At 37.4% G+C, this 14,782-nt stretch overlaps 1 protein-coding gene across 3 annotated transcripts in view; it reads right to left on the bottom strand.

Annotated features, from left to right (window-relative positions):
• Positions 1 to 903: 903 nt before the first annotated feature.
• The window catches only part of RGPD4 (RANBP2 like and GRIP domain containing 4), a 33,454-nt gene continuing 19,575 nt past the window's right edge, over positions 904 to 14,782 (bottom strand). The window contains exons 21-30 of one of the 3 annotated variants that reach the window (XM_065626817.1): positions 14,060 to 14,137; positions 9,629 to 9,793; positions 8,166 to 8,258; positions 7,063 to 7,259; positions 6,310 to 6,538; positions 5,695 to 5,793; positions 5,384 to 5,526; positions 3,684 to 3,957; positions 3,183 to 3,517; positions 904 to 1,405 (exon numbers count right to left, since the gene is read on the bottom strand). In XM_065626817.1, the coding sequence (XP_065482889.1) occupies positions 1,100 to 1,405; positions 3,183 to 3,517; positions 3,684 to 3,957; positions 5,384 to 5,526; positions 5,695 to 5,793; positions 6,310 to 6,538; positions 7,063 to 7,259; positions 8,166 to 8,258; positions 9,629 to 9,793; positions 14,060 to 14,137 (1,919 nt within the window). In that variant the 3' untranslated portion in view covers positions 904 to 1,099. The remainder of the gene's footprint in view (positions 1,406 to 3,182; positions 3,518 to 3,683; positions 3,958 to 5,383; positions 5,527 to 5,694; positions 5,794 to 6,309; positions 6,539 to 7,062; positions 7,260 to 8,165; positions 8,259 to 9,628; positions 9,794 to 14,059; positions 14,138 to 14,782) is intronic. The other 2 variants (XM_065626818.1, XM_065626819.1) reach the window with 2 other exon arrangements.

The following is a 14,782-nucleotide window of genomic DNA, read 5'->3' as shown; positions in this document are numbered from 1 at the left end:
CAGAACTAGACACAATATTCCAGATGCGGTCTCACCAGGGCAGCGTAGAGGGAGAAGAGAACCTCTCTCGACCAGCCACAGCAGGCTAACGCTTTTGTATGAGCTTTAGGGAAGAAGTACTCCTACTATCCCTAAAAACAACAGAAAAAATAAAGCTGAATATACAAGTTACGTATTTCCAGCTTACCAATCAAAACATTAAATTGGTTACCTTGAAAAAAAAAAAAAACCCACAACACACTTTGATAATGCCAGCACTGAGCTGTAGACCGTAAGTTGTAAAAAAGCCACATTCATTCGTGCATATTCACTACCGAGAGACAAAGCTTTAGAAGATAAAATAACCCAGGCACATCTGAGCTACAGTCACTCAGCTCTGCAGCGAGGTCAGAAATCTGCTCCGGGAAACAGCTGATAAACAGGCTGAAAGGCAGGAGAGCTCTTCAGCAACAGCGAGTTATACCACAGCATCAGATGGAATCCCCATGTTACGTAGACTTCACTAAACCAAGTTATTTAGAAATATTCTATGTACAAAAAAACCCAGTTGGTATACTTCTCTAGCAAAATATCCCATCAAAACATTTAAGAACTATTCTCTAGCTGTCAAACGCTGGCTCTTCAGAGACTCCAGACAGCACAAACCAGCATCTACCCACTGCCTGCCTCAATGCTTACTCTGATGTGCAGAAAGTTTCAAAAGCCTTCAGTTTAGTGACTGGCAATTAGCACCTACAATTTGCATATGTGAAACAGATTTATGAGAGCAGGAAGCCAAATTATGCAAGTTTTTCTTTTTGAAACAAAGCAAAGTGAAGACATTTATTTTAACAAGACTAAGATTTAATTTTTAAAATTTGACATTTAATACAAATATGTCAGGATAACACAAATACACCTGAAATATGCCAGTGTCTGAACTTTTTATTTAACATGCAAAAAAAAAAATCAATTTGAACACATAAAAAACCCAACTATAAGCTGTAATTTTACATTTATACATCAGAAGTGTTCATTTTAAGAAGTTAAAATAATTAGTCAATAACATCTAAATACTCATTTATACTGCTAGAACATCTGTATTCTCAAAGCAATAATTCTATATCTGCCCACAGTCTGTAATGACAATTCTTCCATTTACTAGCCCTTTAGGAGAACCAAAGGATTCAATCTTTTTCACAACATCCATTCCATCTTTCACAAACCCAAATACCACATGCTTGAAGTCCAAGTGTTCTGCTTTTTTAAGTGTTATGAAGAACTGAGAACTGTTTGTATCCCTGCCCTTATTTGCCATTGACAATAATCCAGGGCCAGTGTGTTTCACTTCAAAATTCTCATCTTCAAATGCTGTTCCATAAATTGACCGTCCACCTGTTCCATCATGGTTAGTTATATCGCCTCCCTTAAAAAGAAAAAAAGGCACGGAATTAACTTACAAGTCCCAAGACACAGACCAACAGCACAATTATACTCCCATTCAACAGTAAAGGTTTTGCTTCAGAAGAACTCATTCTCAGTTTTCACAAGCACGATATTTACTTTAGCTATAAGGCTTCCCAGTTTCAGCAGCTTTGTTCATGGTAACGCAAGCAGTAGTGGAAAGTTTAGCCCTTGTTTATTCTGAATGCAGCATTTTGTCTTCTTGCTCCACAGGGTGACCACTCCTCTAGGCCTGGCTTTCCCACTGCCTGCTTCTTGCATCACTTGGCCCTGAGAGCTGGGACCTGCATTGTTCTCATTGAAGGCCTGTCCTTGCTTAGTCCCTACAGGCACAGAACTGATCAAGTAAAAAAGGTTAAGGTATCGATGATCAGTAACTCCTTGATTCTGTGCAGGCAACAGCTTTTGCCACATTACTGCTTGTCCAGGAGAACAGCTACTGCTAGTGAGCTGTGCCTTCTGTCTTTCTGCAAGGCAGCAAGCTTTTCGCTCCCCATGATTTGAATATATGCAAAGGTAACAGTATAGGTTATATCTTTCCTTCAAAGATTTAATTCTCATTGACAAGCTTCTCAGTGTACCTAGAGAAAGGCACAGCAGAGCAAACTTAGAATATACTATTTACATGTGATAAAAGCTCATTTTTGTCAGGGTACACATGATGCAGTTAACTGTTTTAAAGTCTGCTCCTTATAGCACATGCAATACCCTGAAACAAGCTTAAACCTGAAATGAGCAACACTGCTTTCCTTACCAGAAAGGCACAAGATTTCAACAGAAGAGCTATAAAGGGCACACTTAAGACACAGGTGACACCTAATCAAGAGACTGGATAATTTCTCATCCTGGTGACAAGCCATACATATATTACTGTCTATTTCTGAGTTTGTAGAAGACCATGCCTTGTCTTCGGGGATGCAGTGACATGCAGGAACATCAGTGTAGTGTGTAAGGAAGTTGGTTCATTCTGCCTGTTACAAGTCACTAAAAGCTCATTGAATTATTTATGTAACTTTTAGGAAAGGAAGGGTCTATCTTAGCTATGATCAATGTCCTAAGCTTTCAGTATTTATCAAGAATTTGCTAGTGCTACCAAACGCTCGCAGAAGTTTAAAACCAACAGTGTCTACACAGGGGTTCAGATGCACTGCAGGCCCATACTCTTGGTGAAAGATTTGAGTATTTTAAGGAACAGGCCACTGCATGATATCTAGAAGACTTCTTTTAGATGAAAACTTGAGCATATCGAATATTTGGAATATCAGTTTTAAAGTGGACATTATCTGATATACAAAGTATACTCTAAAATGTAAGCCTGGAAAGTAGGTGTTCTTGGCAGATGAGCATTTGGAAGTTCCTCTCTGTAGAGACAGAAGGCTGAATGGTAGTTTTGGGAACCCCTACTTTCCTTGGTGTTCCTGTTCAGCACCAAGCCCTTTTCCATTCTAAGAGGAGATCTCTATCTCAGTTTTTGCTTCCCCACTAACATGGCAGCACCAGGTAACACTAAAGCATCATGCACCTGGCAGACACAGGTAAGCAGTGTGGCTTAGGGCAGCATGTGCTGCTTGCACCATTTCTCATCTCCTGGTAGGGAGAGGGCAGATGAAAGTATTCTGAACGCTGGATTCATGCTGCCAACAAGAATGTGGTATCCTGTATAAGTGATTTTTTGAAGTGCCATTGTTAGTCAAGATGTCTTTCATCCTCTCAATGAAGAGTCTGCTTGTTACGCTTACCTGACACACAAAGTCCGTGACTATTCTGTGAAATCTGGAATTCTTGAATCCAAATCCTTTCTCTCCTGTGCACAGGGCTCTGAAATTTTCAGCAGTTCGAGGGACAATATTTGAAAATAGCTCCATAGTTATGTGTCCTAAAGGTTCATCATCAGCAGAAACTTCAAAATACACAACGGGATTAGTGTCCTTTGACAGTCCTGCTGCCAGAGATAAGTGTCCCTTCTGTAGTTCCGACAAGCTTCGCTGGCATTCTTCAAATCTCCTCTTGAAAGAATTAGCAATCTCTTGGCTTTTAAATCTGACTGCAAATTGTTCTACTTTTACTTCACCATCTGAAAATAATTCCGAGAACAAGTTCTTTAGTTCTATTCAGTATAGTCAAAAACCAAATAGCTTTCATCTTATATAAACTCCAGGGAAAAACAAAGCCACAGAAATTACAGACCACCTAAGACAAAAAACAAACCAACCAACCAACCAACACCTGAAAAAACTCACCAGCATAATCTGTGGCTGTCCAAATTAAAGCATTGTTTGATGTATCAGAGGCTACTAAGTTCATTTCTTTGGTGATGACATGGTTTGCACAGACTTTAAGAACTTGGTCCCTTCTCATGACAACTCTGTAGTATTTCTTCTGTGTATGGAATAGTATCTTTATCTCTCCAACACCACGCTCCTTCCACTGAGTAGCATCTCTGTCCCATCTGTAAAGTTTTGCCCTCTCTTTGAAGAGAATTTCTTCATCTTCTTCTCCAGATTTTACCTCCACCTAAAAAACCAGCAGAGTACCTGTGATTTCCCAGAAAGCTGCTATAACCAACTATAGTAATAGCATTATGTACACTTACGATCATTCTGACATATTACAATGGAAAATTATTCAATGTGTTCCTTTCTCCAACACCATATTCATCACATACCAAAATGAGTAAAACATCTAGCCTTTTTAGAATTTAAGAGCCCAACAAATTCCATTGTTTGAGATTCATTGTAGCACTGAAAGTTTCAGGTTTGCTGAATGATGTGCACACTGAGAAATGAAGATACAGTACTATTAATATTCCAGGTGTTACCTCTTGAACATTATTAAAAAGCTTGATATTTGTATTATTTCAACAGAATAAACACTGAATATAACAAAGTGACACCTGACAGCCATATCTCCTCACTTTATGTATGCATATTACTGGCCTCTAACCTCCCTTAGTTAACACATCTTCTGAAGGAAAGGAAAATTTGAGAGAACTGGAGAAATAAGTGACAAACAGCTATTTGTGGAGGGGAAGAATGAGACTGAAGAAGAGAAGCAGCATGTAAGGCAAGAAAGAAAACCACAGAAATCATAATATGACAGATGAGCAAAGGCATACTAAATTTTGAGGATGGTTGAAAGCATGTTATGAACATTAGACTTGCTGTTCAAATTAAAGGACACTGCATACTGTTTATTTGTGCTTATTTGTCTTACTCAATAATTACACTAATCTACAATTAAGCTATGTGTAGAAAAGCCAGATAATGACTGTAACACCAGAAAATTTTGAAATGGTTATTAGGCACACTAAGGCTAAATATCAAATCAAGACATGAGCAACTGTGTGAAGCTTCACTCAGTAAGTTATAAGGCTACCTTCAAAGTTGAAGGTTCTCGTACATCTTGAAAAATGATTTATTTTCCAACTAACAAAGTTAGCTCTCTTAGCCTTCAGGTGAGATTAATTGTACTACATCTTTATCACTTAGTGATTATAGAAATCTCTTGTCTAGCTCAGAGTAAAAAATTTAAGTTGGCATGGCTTTCACAGAACTGAATCTACAAGTCATAGATACAAAGCCGTAGCTAAGTTGTATTAGCACTGACAGTTATTCCATTCCCCGCCTTGGTTTTCAAACTGTGCTATAATCAATCAGTTTTAGCTTTTACAAGTTGTGTACAAATCTGCATACTGATCAACGCTCAAAGTATAATGAAATAAACTTTGAAGGGTTTAACTGATGCACCAGGCACCTCCCCAGTGCTAAGCTATACTAGGATTTAAAACAGCGGACATTTCTACATAGGCAGTGCAAGAAACAGAGAACAAACCACACAACACAGAAAGCAAAGCTGGTTAAGGAAAGCATTTTTTAAAAACTTGCTGTGTTCGCAGACATGCTTATCTTAATGTTGTTTTATATCCCAGAAGTCCTCTTACCTCTGGTAAGGACACGATTGGCTCAAAGTGGATGTCATCACTATGTACCACCTCATCATCACTGCCACCTTCATCTTCATCTGCTTTATGGGCTGTCTCTCCAAATACAGCTGCTCCTGTATTTGCCCATTTGAAGTTTTTATCTACAATTAAGATATTTACATTTTAAACTTTGCAGAGTTTTTCTGCCAGACAAAAACTTGTAAGAAACTGCTAGTAGCTAATCAATCAGTAGAAATTTGGTGCACAAAAGCTATATTGCATGAAACAGAAGTTCAACTGAGTGTCTCTTTCAGACTAGTTTAACTCACCTTTTGAGCCAAAAGCAAAGTCTCCAGAGTTTTTGGAAGCCAGATCTGCAAATGACAAGCCTGCAGTCTTGCCAAAACCAAATGAGAGGACTCTGTTTTCTATCAAATAAGAGAGGAAAAGTCAAAGGTTATTCTCTGCCTTTCTTAAAGAAAATGTGTTTAATGTTATGTAGTCACAAAAATTAACTGGAGAAGTCTCTGCGGTACTTTTGCCTTCCAATAAATTTAAAGTTTGCATGCCACTTGTCATAATGACAGCCATTTATTATGGTTTAAAAAAAGGGCTCAAGACTGTGAGATAGTTTCAGCATGCATGTGGGTTCTGTGCAGACCCACAGAGTTCTAATAAGTACTCATGTGGTATTTAACAGTAAACTAATGAATGTACATCATATGAAAATTATACAGACACTAGTATTGCTCTATAGCAGTGCCATTTGAACACACCAGAATTTGACGATTATTTTAATTCCTAGTGACATTTTTACTAGATTGGTACTCATGCTTCTAATTCAGTGCTGGTACTACTCGTCTGCAAGGCAGCAGCTACATTAGATGCTTTCTGTACGGTAGTTTAAGTTTCAACGAAAAATGAGAACATACCCCTGACCTTACCTTGTATTGACTCGGAACAATCTAAATCACTTTTTTTAGTTGACAAGTCTACCGGTTTGTCATCAGCTCTTGATAAAGTCTGTGACTCATGCACCGTTTCTGTGGTGGAATCTGGTTCTTCATTGTTGGTAGCTGATGGGACAAATACTGTCACCTCATCGGTCGATGGAGTAGGTACTTCTTCCTTACTGGTACAGACTAAGTCAGTTGAGCTTGTAACCTCATTCTCCTGAGATTAATAAAAAAATAAAGCAGTAAAGCAAATAAGCTAGAAGAGTCTAGTATTCAAACCATCTCCTCAGAAGACTAAGAACAGTCATTTTAGTAAAAAAAGAACACCAAGAAAAATTGTTTTAAAGCTTTCCAAAGTTTTTCACTACACTTAATGCAGACTGGACATTAACTTGACAAGAGACTGAAGCATCTTTGAAGCAGTATGCTTTCAAGAAAATACTGTAACTTCCAGAAATCAATTAGTCCTTACATACACATTGGAAGTGATTTTACTAGCCAAAGCAGTTTATACTTTATGAGAACAGCTGTACCTCCTTTTTTCTTCCAAAGGAACTTAAGATCTAAGCTTCTGTTTCAGTGTTGGCAAAGACTTGAGACACAGCCACAAAAGAGTCAAATAGTTTTTCACCACTGGATATTTTAGTTCTCACAGGGTGAAAAATATGTGAAGTCTCACATGTATATGAAGTGATTGTACAAGTTCAATGACAAAAAGATCAGCAAAGATTTAGTTCTTACTTCCATTTCTTGAATTATAACTTCTGCCTGGATGTCTTCTGGACTGTCATCCTCAGTATCACTGCTGACACCACACACAGAAGTAGAAGGAACCTGCAGAGTTTCTGCTTCAGCCACCTCCTCAGGAGTTGGTTCCTTTTCCCTAGCAGTAACACATTCTCTTTCACTGTCAAGTTCACTTTTTCCTGTGATGCCTACTGCAAAGAATAAAAATTAGTGGAAAATAGCTGTGAAGGCAGCTAAATACTTCAATATTTTTTGGTACAAACATTATAGGACAACCTCACATTAGCCAGAGCAACTTGAAGAGTTTTTCAAATAACATTACTGTTTAAACAGTGGAAGTGAAGACCAACTGAACTCCACTCAGGGTGACTAGAACTGGAAATTCGTCATACTTGGTTTTCTATTGCTATCAGGGAATTTCCATACAGCTATAAGAGTGTTCGACCTTGCAGGTGCCACTACTACTAGCTTCCTTCAACGTGTGTTCATGTTTCAGATGGCTCAACATATACCACCTCTTTCTAGCACGTATCCTCAAAATATCTTCAAACTTCACTTCTAGAAGTATCTACCCAGATTTTCAGTTACTGAACACTGAAGTCTGAGGCACAGCTGAAGCAGACATAAACAAAAGCAGCAAATTCAGTCTTCTACACTTGCATTTTTAGTATAAAGACCAAATATCTTCATTTTAGTTGGGCGATATTAACTTATAAGCTTAATTTAAATTGACGGTCTGCAGGGGTAGCAAGTATTCACAGACATCGACAACTTTTGTCTCGCACAGTATCATCCCAAGCTGAATTCTCCATATCCAGAAGAGGGGGCTCAAGGTAAGAAGATACTTTGATGTTCTTGTTTAGAGGCCACCTGAAATGCACATTAGTCATTCAGGTACCACTTCAAGCTCAGTAGGTTGAACTGTTAGTTAGCAGTAAAGCTGTATTTTGAGATGCAGCTTTTCTGCTCCTAGTATCAGTGCTTCTAAAAACTCTCTCAGGAAACACAAAATTAGTCTCAGTGCCTGAGTGTCCTTTAGATGTAGAGCTTATGTTTCAGTATATAAGTAGTTTTAAGAATTGTGTTTTAAGACACACCTTTTACAGGATCTTGCAATTTCTTTTTCTCTTCTGAATCGCTAGGATACAGTCTTCCATTAAGTTTCTTAACAGCTGTTTCGTAGTCTTCATCTTAAATACAGGAAACAAGCATAAGTTCTCAGGTATCCTCTAAGTACAGAGAAGTCTGCTAAGCCCTCCCAACTCACAAGCTTAACAATCATGCATACTCTTCACTCATGTTTTAAGAGTTCCACAGGTCAGCAGGTAAGCTTTCATTTCCTATTTTGCATACATTTGCTATTGACACTTTTCTTAACCTAGATTGTTACAGATGCGTGGCACAGGTTTTGTTTTCAGAAAACACATTTCTTATTGAGTGATTTTATTAAGAATACCACTAAAGAGAATTGGGAAGGAAGACGGAAGATATTTTATATAAAAACTAGCAAGCTCCGACATTTGTGTGAGTGGGCTTGTCTTCTCCCATTTTCTGTTGAATACAATGCTCCAGAACTTCCATTTAACATATTTGCTGCTGAATAAATTGAAAGTAATTTAGCTGCATGCAATAAGATTTTATATAAAATATTTCCAGTTTTAGTGTTAGGAATTTGCTTTAGAGGAAAAATAAGCCACTAGTCTAGCATTTAGGAAACCTGAGTATGTTCCTTTTTGATAAAGATTGCCTCGTATGTCTCCAAAAATAGTTACAGAAGCTTCTTGTGCAAATGAGATTAGGCTTAAACATCTGATTATTTAGTCTTACCTAACCAACAGCATTGGTAACATGAATGTCAACCACCATTGCACTATTATGTCTTGAAGACCTGAGTGTACATCTCTGGCCATAAAGAAGATGACGGGATTATTTCCCATCAGTCCAAACAAGAATATTCAAGTGTCTAATGGTTCTAATAGTATTCACAGAATCATAGACTATCTCAAGTTGGAAGGACCTATACCTACAGACCATGGAGTTCCACTCATTGCTCCTCACGGGACTACCTAAAACTAAACTATACGGCTAAAAGCGTTGTCCAGACACTCCTTGAACTCTGACAGGTTGGTGCCATGACCACTGCCCTGGGGAGCCTGTTCCAGTGAAGAAACTTTTCCTAATGTCCAATCTGAGCTTCCCCTGATGCAGCTTCATTCCATTTCCTCATGTCCCATCGCTGGTCACCAGAAAGAGGAGATCAGTACCTCCCCCTCCACTGACCACCTTGAGGAAGCTGTAGATTGCAATGTGATCACCCCTCAGCCTTCTCCAAGCTGAACAGACCAAGTGACCGCAGCTACTCCTCATAAGTCTGGCCCCCAAGGCCCTTCACCATCTTGGCCACCCTCCTCTGGACATACTCTTAATAGTTTGATGCCCTTTCTTGTACTGAGGCACCCAAAACTGCATACAGCGCTTGAAGTGGGGCCACACCAGGGCAGTGTTTTACATCCTTTCCCCACAGTAAGGCAACACAAAGATCAACTTTGACACTCCTTACCATCATCCTCGTCACTCACGTAACCGGGCTTATTCTTGTAACAGAAGAATGTTGAAGGTAGCTTGAGAAAGCCAGCAAGAGCCCTCTGTTCGGGGGTAGGTGTTAACTCGTAAACTATTACAACCTCATCAGATGGAAGATCTTCTGATGTTGTCGTCTTCTCAGCTTTTTACAGAAATTGAACAAACCATTAAAACTGAATCATTTCAGAACAGGGAATAATATTAACCCCATATTGCCATTATTACTGAACTAATTTAAGGCAGTTAGAAATACATTTGGAGCCTACAAATTTTCTATTGATCCTCAGGAAACAAAAATGGAAGTTATAGGATGCTAGGATGGAGCATCCTGATAAAACTTCAGAAATTCTAACCTGCATGCCCAACTACATCATGTCCTATTGCATCTGAAATTCAAGTATCAGAACAGAAACAAGCCTGCATCTTTATATTGTTACAAGATTATTTAAGTCTTCACATCAGACAAAATACGACTATGGAGAAGAGAGATCTAAGTGTCATCTAGAGGTAGAGAGGTGAACTTCAGGCCTGAAAAAAGTGAAGTTGTCTACAGCAACACATCCTACTGAATTGCTTAAAAGTGCTTTTAAGTTCTAGAAAGTTCTATTCATTTGCTGCTCAATATTTATTTCAGACTAGCTAATAAAAAGCTCAGATTTCCCACAAGTAATCTCAATTTATCATAATAGCCATTGCCCAAATTTTTGTTACAAAAGTAATTTTTAGTTCCATCTTCAACAACAACAAAAATATTGCTTTCAGCCTATTTAACTAGTTTTTCCAGCAAGGAAAAATACCACTATCAATTTTATTATATAGCTTTTTCCCCCTCTCTCCTTCAACATTAAGTTGTCCGTTCCACTTGTATTGAAAGAAACAGTGCATAATCAAAGGTTAAAGCTGAAAGCACAGCCTAGAGAAAACTGCAGAAAAACATAGGGCTATAAGAGAATGGAATGAGAGAATGGAAGCAGAGAGGGAAGACATACCAGTTTTGTTTGTTTGTATTGTTTGGTTGGGGTTTTGTTTGTTTGGTTTGGGTTTTAGATTTGTTTTGAGAGGAGAGTTTCGGGATAAAAGTATGAGAAATAAATTTGTTGACTATTTATAAAAATTACCTCCACAAGCACATCGGTATACACACATCAGCTGTTTCTAAAAATAATCTGATTGCTTTAGTAAGTCAACTTATTTGTTAACATTCTCCAGGTTTGAGTTAAACTACTCAGCAGAATTTGAAGAGTGCTCTCAAAAGCTAACTGTCCTTTTCATTAGAAAATACTTGGTAAGTTTGTGGCACAATGTAGTCAGTGGGAAACTAAAGCTCCAGCTATGAACCAGACTACTACTCGGTTCCTGAGCAATACTTATTTTCCTGCACATGAGATTTGATAGTCATTACTGCAAGAAGAGACAAGGATAGAAGAGAAATGTAATATTTATAGACATACCCTTGATCCTCTGACACAACTGAGACACTAAAGCTGCTTTCTAAATGTAGTTTTCCCACTAGTATCTTCCAGTAGATTAAGAGCAATATAAACAGTAAAAACAAAATCCAAAGCTCAAATTTAAGTATTTTTTTTCCAAGTGTTCCCTCCCCAACCTTTGCCTTAGTTGACTCTTCCTTTGATTACAAGTGAATCATTTCATGTAATTATGCGTAGCTCAGACCCATGACCAGTACATAGAGTCTTGTGGAATAATCCCTTTTGCTCACTTTTTTAAGATCTCAATAGCAATTCTGAGCCTGTATAAAGTAAATGTAGGATAAAATTCTTGAATAGCAAATTTCTAAATTCATATAATGATAACAGGCTATAGATGCTTTTATATATTCTCTCCATCTTATGCAAAAAACTCACTAACTGTAGCTGATTTAAGAATCAGGAGTATATCTAGTACTCTTATCAAGATATGTAGGTAACCTGCATATTAGCATGTGTTCTCTTCCTCAGATTAGTTAAGCAAGTGTCTCAATGGGGCTGATTAAATTCGCACAAAGTTCATCATGGAGGTTTAAGAGTGGAGTATTTAGTCTTACAGCCATTAAAGGTTACAGTAAAAAAAAAAAAGCTTTCCTTAGCATTACAGAATTTGCAAAAATCTGCCTTCGACAACAATAAAATCTTTGAAAGTCAGTCAGCAAGACAGAAAAAGTGTGAGCTTCCTTTAACCTGCCCACTATGAAGCTAGCTAGCAGACCCTGTCAGAGGATATAGTCCATCATATTCAACAGACAGCATTCACAAAAGAATTACCATAGAATCTTTTTCAGTAGCCTTTGTGCAAAGTAGCTGAATAAGATAAATACATTAAAAAGTCACTTCAGATTAATCTGTAGGTGAAGTTCTCCATGAAGCTGATCTATCAAACACTGGATTTAAGATTCTTGTGTTCCAAACATCCACTCAAAGTGATAAAAGGATTCAACAAAGACTACAACATGTATTTGCCCTCAGTGGTAAGACTGAGCAAGATGTTCACTGATTAAGTCAGTTTCTATCCACCCTCCACCACAAAAAAGTTAACTTTTCTAATTCAAAAATGCCACAAACAGCCTAAATGCATCTTCACAGGCAGCCATAAAAACAAAGAGCCATGCATACATACAACATATTCTTAAAAGATTGTTGGTTTCGTGATAAATAGAACTTTCTACTCCGGGGAAAAAATCCACACAAAACATTGTTAGTATATGGAAGGAACAAAATAAAGAACAATATCATGCACAACAGTGTTGGTTTTTTTTTTCCACTGGTGCGTTATATTTTTGCTTTTGTTTCAACTGACATTAAGACCAGATAAACCTAAATATCTAGCTAGTCACAATACTGATTTTTTTTCTCATGCATATATCAGTGAATATCTTCTGGATATAACAGAAAAGCACCAGAGTTTAAACCTTAATGCATGTAACTGATACAGTTACATGCAATTGACACAACTTTGATTCAGCCTTGTAAAGCACTTCTAAAAAGCTCATGACGAGACCTGAGAAAAACTTAAATACTTTTGCATGGACGTGCAGAACTACTATGAGGTTAAATTTCTTTTGAATGTTGCTCTCGCACAACTCAGAAGCTGCTCCCCAAAACACATTCCCAATAAGAAAGTCTCAGATTATATTTGCATTGTGTAGGCTTGAAAACCTATTTTAGAAAAGACTTCTCAAAATCATTTGCTATGGAGTCACAGAGCTCAAAACAAAGTCACCAAAAAGCTATAGAGGACTGTTAGACTTTAAATAAATCACTAAGTATATAATAGAAGAACAGTTTGAGGTACCAGAAAGGCATATTTTGTCTTTTTTTTTAAAAAACATGCACACCTGCCCTCACACACCTCCAATGTAAAAATGGGATCAATTTGAGGCAGCAAAAATTCTTTCATGTATGGATTGGTGGAGAATGCTTAATCACTTCACATTATGGACATCGAATTATGAAAATAAAACTGAATTGTTAGTAAATTCCATGCACAGGAATGCCTAAAAACACAGACTAGTTGACTTTAAATGATTTATACAGATCAGGAGTTCAGTGTTTAAATAAGAACAGCTTTTCTAAAAATACAATTTTGGGAAAATGGTGTTTGGAACAACATTTTGACATTTTTAAACCATGTAAGACACTAATATTAGAAGACTGTCTTGTGCAGACTAGAATAAAAATGCTTTTTAAAATTAAAATGCTATTGAATTAAGTTCAGTATGCTTACAGCAAGCATACTTGCAAGAAGCACCATTAGTAACATCTAATAATGACATATAATCAAACTATAAGCTGTAATAGTTTTGGTTACAGGTTCTGAATGTAAACAAGCTGGTTACTCAGCAAAAGTCTTCTGACCATCTAAGGTGGGCTTCATATTACACATGAGGTATATAAACATAAGCAGTAGCTGAAGAATTGCCTGACTCATTTCTGTGCATTCCTTGTTTTTAAAAGTGCAGTAGTTAACATATTGATAATCAAGCATTTTACTGGATGGCTTGTCTTGAGATCTTCAAGTACTTCATTGAAGTGGAAGACCTCAGGTACTAGGAGAGTAAAAATAACAGGATAATTTAATTTATTCGGAAAAGGAAAATTTTAGAGGTCTAGTGTGCATGTTCAGTAAAACTGTGACAGAGAAGTGCAAGGCAGATACCCTCAGAAAATAAGACAAACAGAAGCCAAAAGCTTAAACAGGGACATCCACTGTGCTAGCTCATATTAACAGACTAAGGGCTAGAGACATTCTCCAATACAACAAATACAGTAGGCAGACACACATCTTTAAGTACTCTTTTCCAGCATGCATGTTAATTATAAGGATCACTGAGCCAATTGCTTGGCCACAGTTGGGTTACCGTCCATGCCTGCTAAAGTGTTTCTATCACGCATTCAATGCACTATGTAAATACCTTTACTATCAGGTTGCAAGGAAGATGGACTTGTCCAAAAGGCCACTGGATTAGATTTAAAAAGGCTAAAATTAAATCCTAAAAAAATAAATTGTTTGGATATAAGTGTTTACCTGGAATTTTAGAAGAGTAAAACAGACTTATCTATGTTCTGGAAGCATTCCATAGTCATATTTCAAAGCAGGAAATTTTATCTATTAATTCTATTTAAGTTTATCCAACCCATGAGAATAGACTGCAGCTATCATCTTCTGCCACATCGCTTTACTATGCTTCAGTTAATAAACAGTATGTCTTCATAATTCTAAGACTAGTATGTAAATCAAAAACTATCATCTGATTAAACAGTCTTGCACTGATGGGAAACAGCCATGATGCCTTCTAAGAGAAGGACTCTACCACTAAAGTGCTAGTAAATCCCATTCTTTTCACAAAGACACTTCAGCATATTATAGTGGTCCTGTCGCAAATACATCTGTTTCAGACAGTATCAGGAACTGTGTAATTGAGGCTATAGTCACATGATCTCTTTTCAGGCTAAGGAAAGAGGCTTACATCTGGTGTTACTTAAGCTACACATCTGAAACTGCAGAGGTCAATAATTAAAACTTTAAACAAATGTATATAGAGTAGTTTTAGAATACCATCTGTTCAATCACAGAGATAATTGAAACTGAAGCATACATTTGCTGTTCTCAGACTTTAGCACTCAGAGCAAAGGCC

This window comes from Caloenas nicobarica, chromosome 1 (genome assembly GCF_036013445.1).
Source record: "Caloenas nicobarica isolate bCalNic1 chromosome 1, bCalNic1.hap1, whole genome shotgun sequence".
In the NCBI taxonomy this organism is placed as follows: domain Eukaryota; kingdom Metazoa; phylum Chordata; class Aves; order Columbiformes; family Columbidae; genus Caloenas; species Caloenas nicobarica.
This window is presented reverse-complemented; position numbering and strand designations above follow the sequence as displayed.